Consider the following 15610-nt stretch of genomic DNA (forward strand, 5'->3'; position numbering starts at 1 on the left):
TACTACCGAGCGACGTGGTTGGCAGCGACCACGTCCCTGACACTCGGTTAGTCAAGTCATCAGTAAAGTCCATGGCCAGGGTAAGCCAATGCAGCTCTGAAAATTTTCCGAAGTGTTTGCCCGGTTACGTTTCTCATCAACTTTGTTTTTTGCAGGCCATTCAAAAACAGCATCTGGTTTTGGAGCGCATCCACCGGCTTAGGCAAAAGGCAAACGACACAGCCAGCCAGGTTGAGAGCCTTCAAGCCGAGCTGGGCCGGGCTAAGGCTTCCCTCCAGATAGCCAACGCTGACAATAACAGACTGCTCGGCCAGCTGGAGGCGGCCGAGAAAAAACAAAGTGAGCTCCAGACTGAGGTGGACGCTTTTAAGAAGACGAAGAGGAAAGCTTGCCGGGCTGCCAACAATGCCGGTTTTAACGAAGCCGAGAAAAACTACAAGAAGCAAGTCTTTGCAACACAAGACATCTTTTTCAAGGCTGGCTGGAAGTCCGCCTGCGAGCACCTCGGCCAGGGCTCCGACACCGATGTATTTACTAATCCTCCTCCCGCCAAGCTACCGGTCTACCTCGTGCCTTACGCAAATGATGTATTCAGTGCGCTTCAAGCGGAGGCCGAGGAGGGGCTTGAAGAAGGAAGTGATGAGACAGATTCGGAGGCTGAAGACGCCGAAGTGGAAGTGCAGCCCGGTCAAGTTGAGCCCGGTGCCCAAGAAGCGAGCCCAACCATCAACCTTGAGGCTGCCGAGGATGAATTCACCAATCTATCCCCCTTGGTTTAGTTTTCTTTTCTTTGTATTTTTGCTTTTAATACTTTTGATGTAGCCGGGCTCTGTCCCCACCTTTTGTAATGAATTTCTTTATCAATGAAAGATTTTGAATTTTTGCAAGTGTATGCACGGTTGTAATTAGTTCTGTCTTCAGCAAAACATCTCGGTATAACTCATCGAACCGGAATACATAACACGGTCTAAGTACTTCAGCAGAACGAGACAAATTCATGAACCGAAATAGCCACTTCGGCTGTAACTAAGTTGAACAAATCAACACTTCCAACCGGAGTACATCATCTCGGTTGGGAATCCTAAGTTGGACAAAACACCAACTCTTCCAACCGGAATACACCATCTCGGTTGGGAATCCAAAGTTGGACAAAACACCAACTCTTCCAACCGGAGTACACCATCTCGGTTGGGAGTCCTAAGTTGGACAAGACACCAACTCTTCCAACCGGAACACACCATCTCGGTTGGGAATCCCAAGTTGGACAAAACACCAACTCTTCCAACCGGAGTACATCATCTCGGTTGGGAATCCTAAGTTGGACAAGACACCAACTCTTCCAACCGGAGTACATCATCTCGGTTGGGAATCCCAAGTTGGACAAAACACCAACTCTTCCAACCGGAGTACATCATCTCGGTTGGGAATCCTAAGTTGGACAAGACACCAACTCTTCCAACCGGAGTACATCATCTCGGTTGGGAATCCCAAGTTGGACAAAACACCAACTCTTCCAACCGGAGTACATCATCTCGGTTGGGAATCCTAAGTTGGACAAGACACCAACTCTTCCAACCGGAACACACCATCTCGGTTGGGAATCCCAAGTTGGACAAAACACCAACTCTTCCAACCGGAGTACATCATCTCGGTTGGGAATCCCAAGTTGGACAAAACACCAACTCTTCCAACCGGAGTACATCATCTCGCTTGGGAATCCTAAGTTGGACAAGACACCAACTCTTCCAACCGGAACACACCATCTCGGTTGGGAATCCCAAGTTGGACAAAACACCAACTCTTCCAACCGGAGTACATCATCTCGGTTGGGAATCCTAAGTTGGAGAAGACACCAACTCTTCCAACCGGAGTACATCATCTCGGTTGGGAATCCCAAGTTGGACAAAATACCAACTCTTCCAACCGGAGTACATCATCTCGGTTGGGAATCCTAAGTTGGACAAGACACCAACTCTTCCAACCGGAGTACATCATCTCGGTTGGGAATCCCAAGTTGGACAAAACACCAACTCTTCCAACCGGAGTACATCATCTCGGTTGGGAATCCTAAGTTGGACAAGACACCAACTCTTCCAACCGGAGTACATCATCTCGGTCCGTATCATTAAAAAATAATCCAAGTGCTAAAGCAAAATGACTTCTATAATTTGACAAAAAGAATTACATTCTGCTTTGCAAGCCAAAAAATTGCTTTACAAAAAGAGGAAAGTAAAAAGCTTAAAAATAATACAATTTCAAGTTGGCCGCATTCCATGGCCGGGGTATGGCTCTTCCCTCTAGATCCTCCAAGTGGTAAGCCCCCTTGCCAGCCAGACCAGTGATCTTATAGGGTCCTTCCCAATTTGCCCCTAGTTTGCCTTCTCCTGGCACCAGGGTGTTGCCCATAATCTTCCTCAAAACCCAATCTCCAACTTTGAACGGTCTGGGGTGCACTGTCTTGTTATACTTCTTGGAGAGCTCTTGTTGGTAGGCGGCCACATGGATGAGGGCTTTCTCCCGGCGCTCTTCCGCTAGGTCCAGCTCCAAGGCAATGGCCTCGGCATTTAGCTCGGGCTCAAAACTCTCGGTTCTGAGGGTAGGTATTTCGACTTCCAAGGGTATGACCGCCTCCATGCCGTAAGCCAAAGCAAATGGAGTTTCCCTGGTTGAACGTCGCGGGGTTGTTCGGTATGCCCAAAGTACACTGGGCAATTCCTCAGCCCACTTTCCCTTGGCCTTTTCCAGCCGTTTCTTCAACCCATCCAGGATAGTCTTGTTCGACGCTTCGGCTTGACCATTGGACTGCGGGTAGGCCGGGGTGGAGTTGTAGAATTCTATCTTCAGATCTTCACAAAATCCTCTGAATAGGCGACCGTCAAACTGGGTGCCGTTGTCAGAGATCAAAATCTTGGGGACACCAAACCGAGTGACAACGTTCTGCCAGACAAATCGCTTCACGTCTTTCTCTTTGATGGTTGCCAAGGGCTCAGCTTCAACCCACTTTGTGAAGTAATCTGTGGCCGCGATGAAGAATTTCCGGTTGCCCGGTGCTGTTGGCAATGGTCCCACTATATCTAGCCCCCACATGGTGAAAGGCCAAGGACTGGTGAGGGGAAGAAGTTCCCTGGCGGGCTGGTGGATCTGATGGGCGAATTTCTGGCATTTCTCGCACCTGCGGACATATTTTTGCGCGTCGGCCAGCATGCACGGCCACCAGTACCCCTGCGAAATAGCTCGGTAGGCCAAGGACCTGCCGCCGATGTGGCTGCCACAAATGCCTTCATGAACTTCAAACAAGAAGGCCTCCACACTGTTCGGGTGCACGCACTTGAGATACGGACCGGTGAAGGACTTCTTATACAACGCGCCTAATGGAGAGAGCCAAAACCGCTCTGACTTCACCCGAATTTTGTGTGCTTCTTTCTTGTCCGCTGGAAGAGTCCGGTCTCTGAGGAACAAGATCAAGGGGTCCATCCATGAAGGAGCTAGCTCGGCGCAAAGTACATCCGTCTGCCCGGCGTTTTCAATGCTTGGCCGCGGAAGAAAGTCAATCAACAGGGGGTTTGGAGACGTGCTATCTACCATGGAAGCGAGGCCGGCGAGTTCATCAGCCCGGCTGTTTTCTTCCCGGCCAATCCGTTGGACTCTGATTGCCTCAAACTGCTTGATATGGTCCCTGACCAGAGCTTGGTACTTCGCCATCCTGTCGTCCTTCGCTTCATAAATCCCTGAAACTTGGTTAACCACAAGCTAGGAATCACTATATACCAGAAGCTCGGCAGCCTTCATTTGAATTGCGCTCTTGAGCCCAGCAAGAAGCGCCTCGTACTCAGCCTCGTTGTTAGACGCCGGGAAGCCGAGTGTGATAGAATGCTCAATGGTTAGGCCGTCCGGGGATATAAGAACGATACCTAGGCCGGCACCATGACGGTTGGACGCCCTATCGACAAAAAGCTTCCACATGTCCCCCACAAAAAGCTTCCAACAGTCAGATGGGTCCTGAGAGTTGCGAAGGGCAATGGGATCACAACTGCTCGGCTGTGTGGTGTCAAGTTTGGTGTTGACCGGTTCAAAGTCAGTGCCCCTTGGTGATTCGACACCGGACTCAGCAAGTTGGTCCGTAATGCTCAAGTCCGTAGGCGAATCACCAGGTTGCAGTGTGAAGCCGGCCGCAGGTTCTGAGCTATCTGGAACCATTCCTCCCCCCCTTGATGATTCGGCACCGGACTCAGCAAGTTGGTTCAGAATGCCCAAGTCCGTAGGCGAATCATCAAATTCTGAGCTGTGTGGAACCATTCCTTCCCCCCGTGGTGATGCGGTACCGGACAGAGTGGATGGGTTGGTGATACACAACTCCGTCATCGCAGCATCGGGAGGTAATACCGGGCAAACTGAGGGAACTTCGATGGTGCGCGCTAACTCCGCGGCGCGACCTTCTGCAGCTGGTTGTGCCTCGGTTGGCATTGTGTGCGTCTCATCATCTGCCTCGGCAATGTCGACCGGGCATACCGGATGAGTACCAGGTGAGAACTCGGCAACAAAATCGGCCAAGGTTTGGGCTTTGATTGCGGTGCGCGGCTGGAACTTCACATCGAACTGTCCCAACTCGACCGCCCATTTTAAAATTCGGCCTGAAAAGTCTGCGCGCTCAAACAAGGCCTTGAGGGGGAACTCGGTCAGTACGACGATGGTATGGGCGTGAAAATAATGTGCCAATTTCCTCGAAGCCATCATCAGTGCCAACGCCAGCTTTTCCAGCGGCAAGTACCTCGTCTCAGCCGGCAGCAAGGTCTTACTTACGTAAAAAATTGGGAGGTGCTTGATTCCTTCAGCCCGGACTAACACCGCACTTACTGCGTGCTGGGAGACGGCAAGGTAAAGGTAGAGTTCCTCACCGGGCTCTGGTGTAACCAACAGCGGCGAAGAAGACAAATAATCTTTGAGCTCGGCCAAAGCTCGGTCACACTCGTCATCCCATGAGAACTTTGACTTCAATGCTTGAAAGAAAGGGCGGCAGCGATCTGATGACCGGCTTATAAATCGATTAAGCGCGGCGGCCATCCCGGCCAGATGCTGCACGTCCTTAGCCGAGCTGGGCTGCTTCAATTCTTGCACGGCTCTAATCTGAGTAGGGTCTGCTTCGATGCCTCGGTTCGTGATTAAGAATCCCAAAAATTTCCCGGATCCCACACCAAAGGCACACTTCGAGGCGTTCAAGCGCAGCTTATGCTTCTTCAGAATGGCGAACATCTCGGTTAAGTCGGACAAATGGTTTGCCTCATGTCGGCTCTTTACCACCATATCATCGATGTAAGCCTCCATTGTCCGACCGAGCAAAGGAGCAAACATTTTGGTCACCATCCTCTGAAAGGTTGCCCCGGCGTTTTTCAAACCAAAAGGCATAACTCGATAGCAAAAGAGTCCCCTTGGAGTCGTGAAAGAGGTGATCTCTTGGTCAGGCCCATGCATGGCAATCTGGTGATAGCCGCGGTACGCATCCAAGAAACTGAGCCGATTGTGTCCAGCCGTCAAATCCACTAGCTGGTCAATGCGCGGCAAAGGGAAGCTGTCTTTTGGACAAGCTCGGTTGACTGTCTTGTAGTCGACACAAACTCGCCACTTTCCATTCTTCTTAGGCACCACTACCGTGTTGGAAATCCACCGAGGGTAGTGCACTTCCTGTATTGCTCGTGCCTCAAGTAAGTTTTTTACTTCCTCTGCTACTACCTCGGCGTGATGTAGCGCCGATCTTCTTGTTCGCTGGATGACTGGCTTTGCTCCAGGAAAGACATTGAGGTGATGGCAGATAAAACTTGGGTCAAGGCCAGGCATGTCGTAGGGCGACCATGCAAAGACTTCAATATTAGCCATCAAAAACTCAATCATCTCGGTTCTCTCCATGGCCGAGAGACTTGAACCGAGCAAGAAGAATCTGTCCGGCTGCTCGGCATCAATCCGCACCTCAACCAATTCTTCAACTGCCTTGTCTTCTGCTTTGGTGCCAACATCATCCAAGACACTCTGGTCCTCCGGTCCCTCGATCATTTGAACGAATCCTTTGGCAGCCCGGCTCCCGTTGACCGCCACGAAACATTGCTTGGACATGACCTGGTCTCCCCAAATCTCCTCGATTGCCCCCATAGCCGAGGGGAATCTCATCACCTGGTGGTAGGTCGATGCTACGGCTTGCATGGCGTGAAGCCATCCTCTTCCAAGGATAAGGTTGTACGTTGAAGGCACTTGTAGCACCCAAAACTCTACTTGCTTGACCACGGATCCCGCTTTGACCGGCAGGATAATCTTTCCCAATGGCCACTCCGGCTGCGAGTTAAATCCAACCAGTGGCGAAGTGGCCGGAGCCAAGTCTGTCTCGCGGAGTTTGAGCTGTTTGAACGCATCATAATACATGATCTCGACCGAGCTTCCCTGATCGATCAAGATCCGTCTAACATCAAATTCTTTGACGCGTAGTGTTACGACAAGAGCATCGTTGTGCGGCGTCTGGATACGCTCTAAATCCCTTGAGGTGAAACTGATCACGTCTTTCTCTTCTGTCTTCCCCCTTTTGATGGCAGGCTGTACTGACAAAACTTCCCTCATATGCTCTGCCTTCTTAATCATGCCCCGGAGTTCGCAAACACGCTCCGGTTCCACGATGCCGTGAATGACATTAATAACTCCTTATGGTGGTGCATCTCGGTCATCCTGTCCCCTGGGATCGACCGGAGCCTGATTCGGTTTCACTCCGCCATCAATGTAAAGGTCCAGATGCCCGGCCGCAACCAGTTCTTCCAAGTGTTGTCGCAGAGGCAAACAATCTTCAGTCCGGTGGCCCCTCTCCCGGTGAAACGTACAACGATACAGCGGATTGTAGCCCTTTTGTCCATCGCCCAACTTAGCAGGAAACCGGACATACTCCTCGTCTCGGATTTCACTAAGTATGCGATAGATTGGAATCTTGAAGACCGTGGTTATGCCAGTCCTTGCCTTCATTCTTCTGTTTGCGTCCTCAACGTCATCTCGGGGGTAATCATCCCGGTCATTCCGACGTCCTCTACCCCGGTTTCTTCGATTTGAACCTCGGTCTGATTCCTCTGCTCGGTCATTTGAGCGGTTGGACTCTTGCCCAACTGCGTGCACCTTGCCTGCTATCTTCTTGTCTGTTCCGACCGGAGTGGCCTTCACGGTGGAAGCCGACGCATCATCCTCTACTCGGATGTGCTCATTGATGCGCTGCATGAGTTGGCCCATGGAGGTCGGTTGGTGCATGGTAAGCGAGTCCCGCAGTCTATGTCCGACCGGGAGCCCGCGCTTATATTGTGTGATATCAAGGTTGACCGGGCAGTCTAAGATCTCGTTGAAGGTTTCCCAATACCTTGAATTGTACGCCTTAAGTGTGTCGCACGGTTCCATCTTGACACTTAGCAAGTGATCGACTTCCTTTGGTGTTTTTGTGTTGGTTTTGAAGCGCGTAACAAATGCCTCGGCCAACTGATGCCACCTTTGTATGCTCCCTTCCGGCAACCTCTCGAACCACTTTAGGCCCAGCTCGCCTAAACTTGATGGGAAGATTAGGCACATAAGTCCGTCATTGCGCCGATGTCCGGCCATAACCTGTCGGAAGTGGCTCACATGCATATACGGATCGGTTTTTCCATCGTAAAGTGTGAACTTAGGCTGGTGGAAACCTGCCGGAAGCGGCGTTGTTTCTATTTCCAGGGAAAAAGGAGTGGCACTCAGCCTTGCCAAGTCTGTATCTTCGAATATCGGCATTGCTTGGCGGGGTGGAGGCATTCCGACCTCCTCGCTGCCGTGAACCCCGTAGGAGAGCCGCTGGAAAGCAGGTATTCTCTGAGCTTCGCGCCGGCGAGCCCGCTCCCTTAACACTGCCCGTAAGTCCTCTGACTGAGCAGAATAAGAGTACCTCGACGTCGTCGCCGGACGTGAGGGTTTGTAAGTGCTGTCTTGCGCGCTAGACTTTTCTGCACGCATGTCAGAATCACCAACCTGGTAACTCCTGGTGATGGAAATGGACTGAGTACGTCGCTGACTCTGATCGCCTGACCGGCGGGATGGGGTGCGCTCACTGTGGTCTCCCACTCCAGCTACACCTTTCCCTTTGACATGCCGCTTAAGATCCTCCATCTCCGCCGCCATCCGCCTGATGACAGCGTCTTGGTCCTTTAACTTGCTTTCCAGTCGCCTGGCGTGTGAGTCTCTCCGCCGGTGACTGTCTGGACTGCGTGAACGCCCATGACTCCTTCCGCGCTTATCCCGCGCGTCTCCTGACTGCCCTCCAGTGGGCGTCCCCAAGTCAGCCATTGGATGGACGGCAGGAGGTCCCTCTCTCCTTCGGGTATACTCCGGGGTGGCTCCGTCGATGGCGGACAACGGGAACTCGTCGTTGTTCGCCATGGACGGCGATCAGATGAACCTGGAAGACAAGGTTTTGTCTGTCAAGTTCCCACAGACGGCGCCAATTGTACGGGGAGCAAATATTCCGGCGTGCCCGTATTCCTTTCCTCCAAGTTCCGTCGATGTCCGATCACCTGCGAGCCAATAGGGGTGAGCTACCCGGCGGTGTGTGGCCGGAAAAACCCTCCGACGGTCAAGTTAGCACACACCTTAGAGGGAATAGAGAGAAGGGAGAGAGTGTTTGAGTGTAAGGATTTTCTTACAGAGATGTTCGTGTGTCGCGTATGGGGGGCGCCGACATGCTTATATACCTTCTGAGCCCCATATCCACTCCCTGTCATCTCCTGACACGTGGCTCTGCTATCCCATCTGTCAGCATAAACCATGCCATTCATCACCTGCTCTCAACTGCCTGTCAGCACAGCTGGAGCTCGGCAGCCGAGCTGCCCTACCTCGGTCGTACCATGCTTCATACCTTAAGCGCCTAACCGGATAAACAAATGAAGGATCGGGCTAGGCGACATCTCGGCAAAGCCTAGCCCGGGCTCCTCCTTTGGTCGGCCTTCTCGCCCGTCAATCAACTACCTCGGCTGACCGCGCCTTTCCGAGCGCCGGTCTCTCAGTCTGTCTGGTTTCGACCATCCTCGGACCGAGCATCCTGGTCTGACCGGTCACTTCCTGGCCGAGCAGCTTCTGCACGGTCCGGGGCAGCACACAGTCCAAACTCTGTCCGGCCCAAGTTCTGGTAGCCCATCTCCGGGTGAACAGTCGATCATCTCGGCCCAATGATCTGCTGGGCCCTCAACTTGCTCGGTCTATACCTCGGCCCAACACCGGATCATAAATCACCCTCTCACATGGTATTAGACAACCATGTGGGATAAGTGACTTCACAAATTGCCACGGCATCAAGCAATCTATCAACTTCATCAACAACGGCCGATGCATACTCCGCGGCTAACCGCCGACTTTTCTGAATGATTGGTTTGACTTTTTGATCGACATTTAAATGATGCTAGGCCACGATTGGATCCACCCCTAGTATCTCGTATGGTGTCCACACAAACACGTCAAGGTTGCTGAGCAAGAACGACACCAGCTCGCGTCTATTAACTTCGTTCAGGGAAGTGCCGATCATGAAAAATCTGTTTGGTCTCCCATTGATTTCGATTCGATCAAGGTCTTCAGTTGCCTTTTCGCTGGGGATTTTCCCAATGTCCTCGAGGCTCTCTCGATCCGATATTTCAATCGAGTTCACTTCCAGTTCCTTTGGCCTCTTTGCAGCAGTAAAAAGATAGCATGCCTGTGTTGATTTTTGAGAACCCCGAATTTGCTCAATGCCATACTCAATTAGAAAGCGGAGTAGTTGATAGTAGGTGCTCGGCCCAGCCTGCATAGTATGCAACCAAGTCCTTCCCATGACAAGATTGTATGGTGACGGGAGTTTGACAACTAGAAATTCCACATCTATTGATCTTATACCCACCCGTGCTGGTAGTGTGATTTTACCCAAAGGATACTCGGGGTTGGCGTTGAAGCCGAACAATGGGTAATCGGCCGGTAACAGATCCAAATCAGTGAAGCCGAGTTAAACAAACCTCTTGTAATACATTATTTCCGAGGTGCTTCCCTAATCGATGAGAACACGCTCAATTTTGAATTTGTTCACGCGTAGCTTGACGATAAGGGGATCAGCGTGGAGGAGAGTGACTCTATCTAGGTCGGTGTATCGAAGCTAATCCTGCCGGTTTCGTGGGGCCGTTTGACTGGTGTGATTGGCTTGGGCAAGCTAGGTTGCAACTGAATTATATATACCTCGGCCGATGACGGTAGGCTATATATCATGTGAATGACACCAAGTGAAGGTGAATCCGGCCGTAGGGCTACCGTGTTTGATGGATTGTTCTTTCAAACATGTTGTGCCAGCCGACCGTCTTGTATCAACTCCTCTAGGTGGTCCTTCAGTGCATAACAGCTATCAGTATCATGGCCATGGTCCTTGTGATATTCACACCGCTTATCCCTTCTCCTTGTATCAATAGGTCCCATCATCTTGGACAGCCACTTAAAGAATGGAAGATGTTGGACTTTGGGCAGGATCTTACTGATCGGCTCCACTAATTCCGTATACTTCTTCTCTAAACGTCTTGTGCGCCTGCTATCCACTTGATATTGTTCGTTTGAACGATGCGAACACTGGCCGCTTGAACGACGCAAATCACGTCGATTGCCTCGTTTAGCCCTAGCCCAAGCCCAAGGTTCGGGGCACCTTGATGGCACGACGCTTACCGACTGAACCAGACCAGATGAAGCTGGTTTAATAATTTTATGTCCGGCCTTGACACGCAGGGCATCATCTTCCACCTTACAGTATTCTTCAACTTTCTTCATTAGCACTCAGACTATTTTGGGAGGCCATCTGGTTAACGAACTGCGGAGAGCACTATCAGGATGTAATCCCATCTTAAAGGCGGTAATGGCCATGGAATCATTGCAGGCATCATTCACCAAGTTAAAACATTCCCAATAGCGCACCAAACACTCACGGAGGGTCTCTTCTGGTTTAATTTGCATTGCCCAGAGAGAGTCGACTTGCTTTAGCTGAACTTCATTGGTGATGAATCTTGCCCTGAAGGATTTTTGGAGTTGATGAAAGCTTCTTATTGACGCCGGCTCCAGTTTATAGTACCATCTGACGGCCAACGGTCCGAGGCTACTTGGAAACATTCGACATATGAGGGCTTCATCATCAGCATGCAACATCATCACTTGTTTATAATGACGAATGTGGTCAACGGGATCTGATTTTCCGTCGTATAGGGTGAATGTTGGTGATTTGAACTTTTTAGGCAGCACAGCCCTTGCAATGCGTCGTACGAAAGGGTTGTGCATGTCCTCTTCAACAGAATCATCACTTCATTTCCCTCGTTTGTGTTGTACATATGGACTTCCTTTGAATGAGCTGGATATATCGACTCGCCCCTTCTTTCTTGATTCCTGAGATGGTGAGTCGGAATCACTGCCATTATCATGTTTCCGAAGTCGAAATCTTCGATCATCCTTCTTCTTTTCTGGGGATCCACCCTGGTCATGGCGTGCGCCCTGTTGGGATTTGGCTAACTCTAGGGCCAATTCCTTACGCAAGCGCTCATTCTCAGCCATCATATCTTCTAGACGTTGTTCATTTCATTTTGTTTGATCCATGATTGTCTGCACAGTCTCCTGCACAGAAGTTAAGGGTGAGGTTTGAGCTACTGGGTCGAAGTTCAAGGCCCGCCACGTGGTGATATTCTCCTATCCAAGCATGTTTCTTGGAGTAATGTCATCTCTTGGTGTAACATCGTTAGCAACTATCGAAGGATCATCTGTCACGCCTGCTAGGGACGCACTTGAGTATTCCCACAGACGGCGCCAATTGTGATAAAGTGCTTTGGAAATACTCTTGGATCCAGTTGGATGCTCTTGATCCTCTGATTGCTACCTGAAAAAGAGATGAACACTCCGGTCGGGGGTGCCAAAATTAGTACTTCGATGGACAAGTCAGTATCCTCTCCAATTTACTTATATCTCAAGTTATCTTTTTGTTTTCACATACCTCCCTTTGGCTGACATTCCTTCCTTTTTGATATTACATATGGGCCCAAGGGTCAGGCCCACTTTTGATCTCGCACATAGTTCCTTAGTCGGCCTTCCAGTTGAGTGTTGGCTCCCATTCAGCTCCTTATATGGCCGATTCGTATATTCTGCTTCATGAGCCCCTGGTCAGGGCCGAATTGCCTTCGGCCTGATGTCTCGATCAAATGCCTAGGCCTCTTCCTCATTGATTTTATTTGGCCTCCACAATAAACTTTACAAAATGATTTTGAATAATATTATATGTATCAATTAGTGTATTAACTAGTATACCAACAGATGATATGTCATAATTTTTGAAGTTTTTGGTATTTGTAATTTGTATAATAGATGGAGTCAATAATAATGACATAACACTAATTTGTACACTAGTTAGTTCACTAATTTGTATATGTAACACCACCGAAAAATTTTACAACAATAATATTCTCTTATTTGATATCACTGAATAATAAAATAAAGTATCGCAAATAGAATAAATGGACAATTCTTATTTTCTGTTAATGTAATCTTATTGTATCATTATTACAATATTTAAATGGATAAATTACTTTACACTTCTATATTTTACATTTCATTTCATCTTGTTCCCTGATCATTAATTCCTAGACTTCGAGTCAAGTAATTATTTGATCCATTTGTTTAATGTCGTAAGAACAACTACACGTGATAATATTAATTACACTTAACACCTATATATTATTATCAAAATCTTACTTTAATCCCTCTACTTTAGTTTTTAGTAGTCCTATACTTTTATCAAAATCTCATTTTAACCTTCACACTATAATTTTTCTATCAATTTTTGAGACGACATTATTCAATTGTACTCAATTGTAACTTGACTAGAAGTGCAAGAGTGAGATAGGATTGACTGAAATAATTAAAAAAATTAGAAGGCAAAATATGTTTCAGTATAGAGTATAAGGTGCAAAGTGACCTATTTCGCAAAGTGACCTATTTAAATTAGGGGTGGGTGTGAGTTGGTTGCGGCCACGGAACCTCTAATCTGCTATGTGTCCGTCAGATTGGCGGATTAGAAAAAATCAATCCGCATCCGTCTGCCAATTTGACGGATGTGGATTGGTGGATGGATGCGAATCGGTTTGGCGGTTTAAAATTTTATAAATTTTCAACATAATTCAACTTGTGCACTTCCTCAAAATATATATATATATATATATATATTACAATCAATGACTTTAAAAAGTATTACAATCACTACATGTCGTATCTAAAGAAAGAAAGTTTGAAACTTTAGAATATTACAATCACTGCATGCATCATCCACATATTACAATCACAGCATGCCTCATCCACATAAAGTATTACGATTTGTGGTTCTTTAAATATAAAAACAATTCAAACTACCAAAACCATAAACAGAGCAATAATAGAGATTATATGCCTATGTATTGTTATATCTATATTTGTTTTTGAAAACAAAAACCAACCAACATATATCATCTTTTTTATTTATTATTTTTAGAGTTAGATTTATAAACCAAAAATTATAGATAAATAATACATTTATTTTTTTCAATTCAAAAAATATATTTAAGTTGAAAACTCTTTTTCAACGAAAAATTTAAATTATTTTTCAATTGAAAATATAAACAGAATATTTAAACAAATTGAAAACACAAAGTCTTACAAATTACCAGGGATGCTCGCGGTTTGGCAATTCGGTTGCGGTCAAAGGAACTTTAAATCCGTCATTCATCTAAAATTAGACGGATTGAAAAAAATCAATTCTCAACTATCCGTTTATCATCACACATCCGTCCAAAATGCGACGGACCGAATCGATTCAGTCGATTTGGACGTATGGGCGCCCACCCCTAATTTAAATTATCATTGTTGATCATTACCTACCCACTAAAAATGGTTGAACAAAGGCCGTCCAATACAAGTGGTGCAAGATGCGATAAACCAAATCAGCCACCGAAAAATAGAAAAACAGAGTAAAAAAAGCACAGCTGAACTGGAGTAAACAAAAATAATTTCTAAAATTTTAGTGTTTAGTTCAATAGAATAAATATTTGGTTCGTCAAAAAAATTATTGAAAAATGAAATACAACTAGAATCATTATTGACCATTCTAGAAGAAAAATCATTTCATAAAAAAACTAAAAAAAGTCGTTGGATTTCACTTTCATTCCAGTGTAAAGAGTCTTGTGTTTGACTTTTTGCTTCCCAAAGTGCTTGTTTTTATCCTACTAAATGTGTAGGATCCCGCCCATGAGAAATGCAAGCAATCAAGAAAATTATACCTTTGACCCTATACAAAGACTGATTCAACAAAGTTAAAAAACTTTTGGAACAACGAGTGACCATCCTATAGTTATTGTACTAATTTATATGTCAAACTCACTCATCAAGAAATCACTTCCTCACAACCAACCATAGCTATGACTGTTTTCAACTCATGGAACTCCCCCGTCCGATCACATACTTTCCTTTGTTCTCTTTTCTTCTTCTACTTTGTGATCACCCTTTACTACTTCCCTCTTCATGCAAATGCACTGAGCTTCAACCTCACCAATATTGATCCAACAGTTAAAAATATCGTCATAGAAGGAGATGCTTATGTTTCCAACAAAGGCATCCAAATCATCCCTGTAAACGAAGTGTGGAAAGCTGGTCGAGCCACATATAAAGATCCTCTTCACCTCTGGGATAAAGCTTCTGGAAAACTTACCGATTTCCACACCTATTTATTGTTTGTCATTGACTCAGAAGGGAACTCAAGTTTTGCAGACGGGTTTGCATTCTCCCTCGTTCCTAATGATTTCACTCCGATGAATGCATTTGGTGCTGCCATGGGTCTTCCAATCTTGTCAATCTACCCCCCCAAACAGACTCCATTTGTTGCTGTGGAGTTTGATACCTTTCAGAATGTGGATTGGGACCCACTCAACATCACACCAGTGACTCATGTAGGTATCAGTATCAACTCTCTCAAATCGAATGTTACTGCAATATGGCACAATAACATAACACATGGGAAAGAAAATGAAGCTTGGATTAGTTATAATTCTAAATTGAAAACTTTGAGGGTTGTTTTCACTGGATATATAAATAATAAGAGAATTGAAAGTTCCCTTAGTTATCAAGTTGATCTCAGGAAATACTTACCAGAATGGGTTACAGTTGGCGTCTCAGCTGCAACAGGAGATTGTTTTGAGAAACATATTGTTAAATCATGGTCGTTCGATTCAAGTTTGTAAATCGATGTGCCAGCCAATCCCAGTCCTGGTCCCGGCCCTAGTCCCTGAGCGAAACCAAATCTCAATACCAGCCCCAGTCTAAGTCCCAATGCAGTCATGACTTGGGTGTTTCTAGTTTTCAATGTTTCTTCTACAATAAAATCCTCTGCATCGCTTCTATATACATGAATAAGTTGATTAGTAATGTTATGGTTGATGTATAAGTTGATTCAAAAATTTCTAGTACAATATTTTAATGCGTGTGAGCCAGTTTTTGTTAGTACGGTATGTACTACAAATATGTATGCCAGTGTTTGTTTTGAATTTATCACCATAAACATTATAAGTCATGG

General features: G+C 46.9%; 1 protein-coding gene across 1 annotated transcript; it reads left to right on the top strand.

The window, feature by feature from the left end:
• Positions 1-14459: 14459 nt before the first annotated feature.
• LOC114276743 (lectin 9) lies at positions 14460-15278 on the top strand. The gene has a single exon (XM_028218559.2). The coding sequence runs from the start codon at positions 14460-14462 to the stop codon at positions 15276-15278; it is 819 nt and encodes a 272-aa protein (XP_028074360.2).
• The last annotated feature ends 332 nt before the right edge of the window (positions 15279-15610 follow it).

Source organism: Camellia sinensis, chromosome 12 (genome assembly GCF_055761805.1).
Source record: "Camellia sinensis isolate YWXY chromosome 12, ASM5576180v1, whole genome shotgun sequence".
Lineage (NCBI taxonomy): Eukaryota > Viridiplantae > Streptophyta > Magnoliopsida > Ericales > Theaceae > Camellia > Camellia sinensis.

Excerpts from the sequence above, each read along its gene's own strand:
- LOC114276743 (XM_028218559.2), top strand. The coding sequence starts at position 14,460 with ATGACTGTTTTCAACTCATGGAACTCCCCCGTCCGATCACATACTTTC.